Source organism: Vollenhovia emeryi, unplaced genomic scaffold (genome assembly GCF_000949405.1).
Source record: "Vollenhovia emeryi isolate VEMERY1.0 unplaced genomic scaffold, V.emery_V1.0 DF939701.1, whole genome shotgun sequence".
NCBI classification, from domain to species: domain Eukaryota; kingdom Metazoa; phylum Arthropoda; class Insecta; order Hymenoptera; family Formicidae; genus Vollenhovia; species Vollenhovia emeryi.
The window spans coordinates 8,210-10,818 of NW_011966665.1; the positions used below are offsets into that span (position 1 = coordinate 8,210).

Sequence of the window (2,609 nt, forward strand, 5' to 3'; positions counted from 1 at the left end):
CCACGGGGACCATTTAATTTCGTGGTCGCGAACGGTCCCAGCGGGGTACCGGCCGTCCCCCCGCTGTATGTAGGCTTGCGCGGGAGTACGGGCTCCTTCCGCGTTGACCGTTGTTTCCCGTTACCTTTAGAGGGGTATCTGGGGGGGGGGGTATTATTATTGGATGGATCTAGTATACGGCTGCGCGACTAGGATTTACGGGCATGGACTAACTACTTATGATGACGGACTGTCCCTGGACTTGCTCTATGATCCCCTCAAAGAATCATGGAAGACAAGAAAGCGAAAACGCCTTCAGTATATCGGATTGCTGGAGAACGGCGCAGCGTTCCCCCGAGCGATCTCCCTGGGATTGGTAACCCAGGGGTGTTAACTGCGTCGCTAACAGGCAATGAGCCTGAGGACGCATGGGTGGAAGGCGTTCCCAGGGATAAAAAATCCACCCAAGAAGGTGAAGAAGAGAATGTCGGTACACAGGCGTCGGTCCCGCGTATGGCACCGCTTCTGTCAAGTACCACTGTGGATAGCAGCGCGGCGGAGATGGTTAGTTGCGAGGACTCGGTCGGCGAGACATCCGCCGCTTCGTTTAACGGGTCCCCCTCTGCCGTGAGTGCTGCAGTAGCGGGTGGAGACATCAGTCACCTGCCTGGTATGTCCGAGGCTGCGGAGCCTCTAGACCGGGAAACTGGCGTACCGAACAAGAGGAAGAGAGACTTTCCTGAGTCTCCGGAGAGTGTACAAGCAGACTCCGATTCGGAACCGCGAGTTGGTGCAACGCGGCGATCCCTGAGGTTGAGGGCTTCGCTGCCGGAGGATTCGTTGGTGGATCCGTCTCTGCGGCGTAAGGCACGTAAGCCCAGGAAGAAGAGGCTGAAGAAGGTTGGGGCTGGCCAACTCTCTTCTGAGCCGCCTTGTCCCGAGGTTCCCGAGGTCCTACCGCGTAAAGCGAGAAGGGATTATTCCGCGTTATCGTCGGCGGAGATTGCGGGCAAGGCAAGGGGCTGGCTGGACGAGGTAGATGAGTTGCGCGCCAAGAGCAGTCACCTTAAGGGCAAAATCTCCGGAATTATGAAGAACAGATTCATTCGTCTGAAGGAGGTTGTTACTGTCTTCTCGGAAAGAGCGGAGGACAGTGGAGATGTCCCATTCTTGAGGCAGCGCAACATCGAGCTGACTGGACAACTACGCGTTGCCAAGAGGCGGGAAGACCAACTGAAGGAGGACCTGAATGGGGCGCGGAAGCGGGTGGCCGAGCTTAGTATTGAGCTGAAGGCTTTTAAGGACCGCTTAGGCTCCAAGTCGACGTCCGAGGAAGTTGATCGGCCTTTGACTGCGCGGGGTGTGCAGGATGGCGGGGACCCACGCAAAAGAGTGAGAGTGTTGAGCCCTGGGGGCCCGTTGGATGCTGGTCACGTGGCGATGGGCGGGCGTCGGCGTTCGGGATCGGAGGCTCGGCTGCAGAAGTGTGAGGACACCATCGCGGGGCTGCAGCGTGACATAGACTCGTTGCGTGGGAGATCTCGAGGGGTGGAGCCCTCGTCTTCCACACGGGCCTTGCCTGGGGTCCTGGAGGACATCCAGATTCGTCCTCCGCTGGCGGTTCGCAAGCGTCTTCCCAGTGGCGCTTCGGAGGTTGCGGCCTCCTCGGATAGCGCTTCGTGGGCGGGGGTCGTGCGTGGAAGAGGGGCCAAGAGACGGGTACGAGGGGCGTGGAGGCCGAGTGGAGGACCGGCTCCTATTGTTGTTCCGTCTTCCGTTGACGCGTCGCGTCAGGTTGGGCGTCTGGACTCGAGCGTTCGACCTGTCACCAGGGACAAGGCGGGCCCGGCGATTCGCCCGGGAAAGGACCCGCCACGGCGCAGAGTGCCCAGGGCTGCAGCGGTGGCTTTAAGGTCGGCGAATCAGGAGGTGGCCCATTCCGAGCTGCTGAAGCGGGCTAAGCAGTGTGTGTCTCTCGGCGAAGTTGAAATCGCCAAGCCGCGAATAAGGATGGCTGCAAATGGCGGATTCCTTATTGAGATTGCGGGTTCTGACGGCACGGAAAAGGCGGACACCCTTGCAAGGAAGTTGAAAGAGACCCTCGGACCTGAAGCGGTGGTTTCACGCCCGATCGCAAAGGGTGAGCTTAGGATCATGGGTCTGGATAGTTCGGTCTCTGTGGACGAACTGAGGGCCGCGGTGGTGGACGCTTCGGGATGTGCGGATGGCGATATCAGGGTGGACCCATTTAGGAGGACCCCTAGTGGTCTTTATTCCGTATGGGCGCAATGCCCCTTAGCGGCCGCAAATAGCTTGGCTTCCTCGGGCGTTATTAAAGTGGGTTGGACTATGGCCAGGGTGACCCTTTTAAGGGCTCGTCCAATACAATGTTTCCGTTGTTTGGAATATGGTCACGTGCGGAATAAGTGTCAGTCTCAGACTGACAGATCCTCACTCTGCTTTAATTGCGGTAAAGCGGATCATCAGGCGAGGAATTGTGTTTTTCCTCCATGTTGTGTCGTATGCGAGAATAGAGGGATGAATCCTAACCACAGGATGGGCTCAGTGGCATGCACAGGCGTGCGTGACCGGAATCGGGGGTCCGGCTCTGGTTCTAGGGAAAATGACCC

The 2,609-nt window shown here is 58.3% G+C and overlaps 1 protein-coding gene across 1 annotated transcript in view; it reads left to right on the forward strand.

The window, feature by feature from the left end:
• Positions 1 to 267: 267 nt before the first annotated feature.
• The window catches only part of LOC105556923, a 3,820-nt gene continuing 1,478 nt past the window's right edge, over positions 268 to 2,609 (forward strand). Inside the window, exon 1 of the mRNA XM_012004037.1 lies at positions 268 to 2,579. Coding sequence (XP_011859427.1) covers positions 268 to 2,579 — 2,312 coding nt within the window. The remainder of the gene's footprint in view (positions 2,580 to 2,609) is intronic.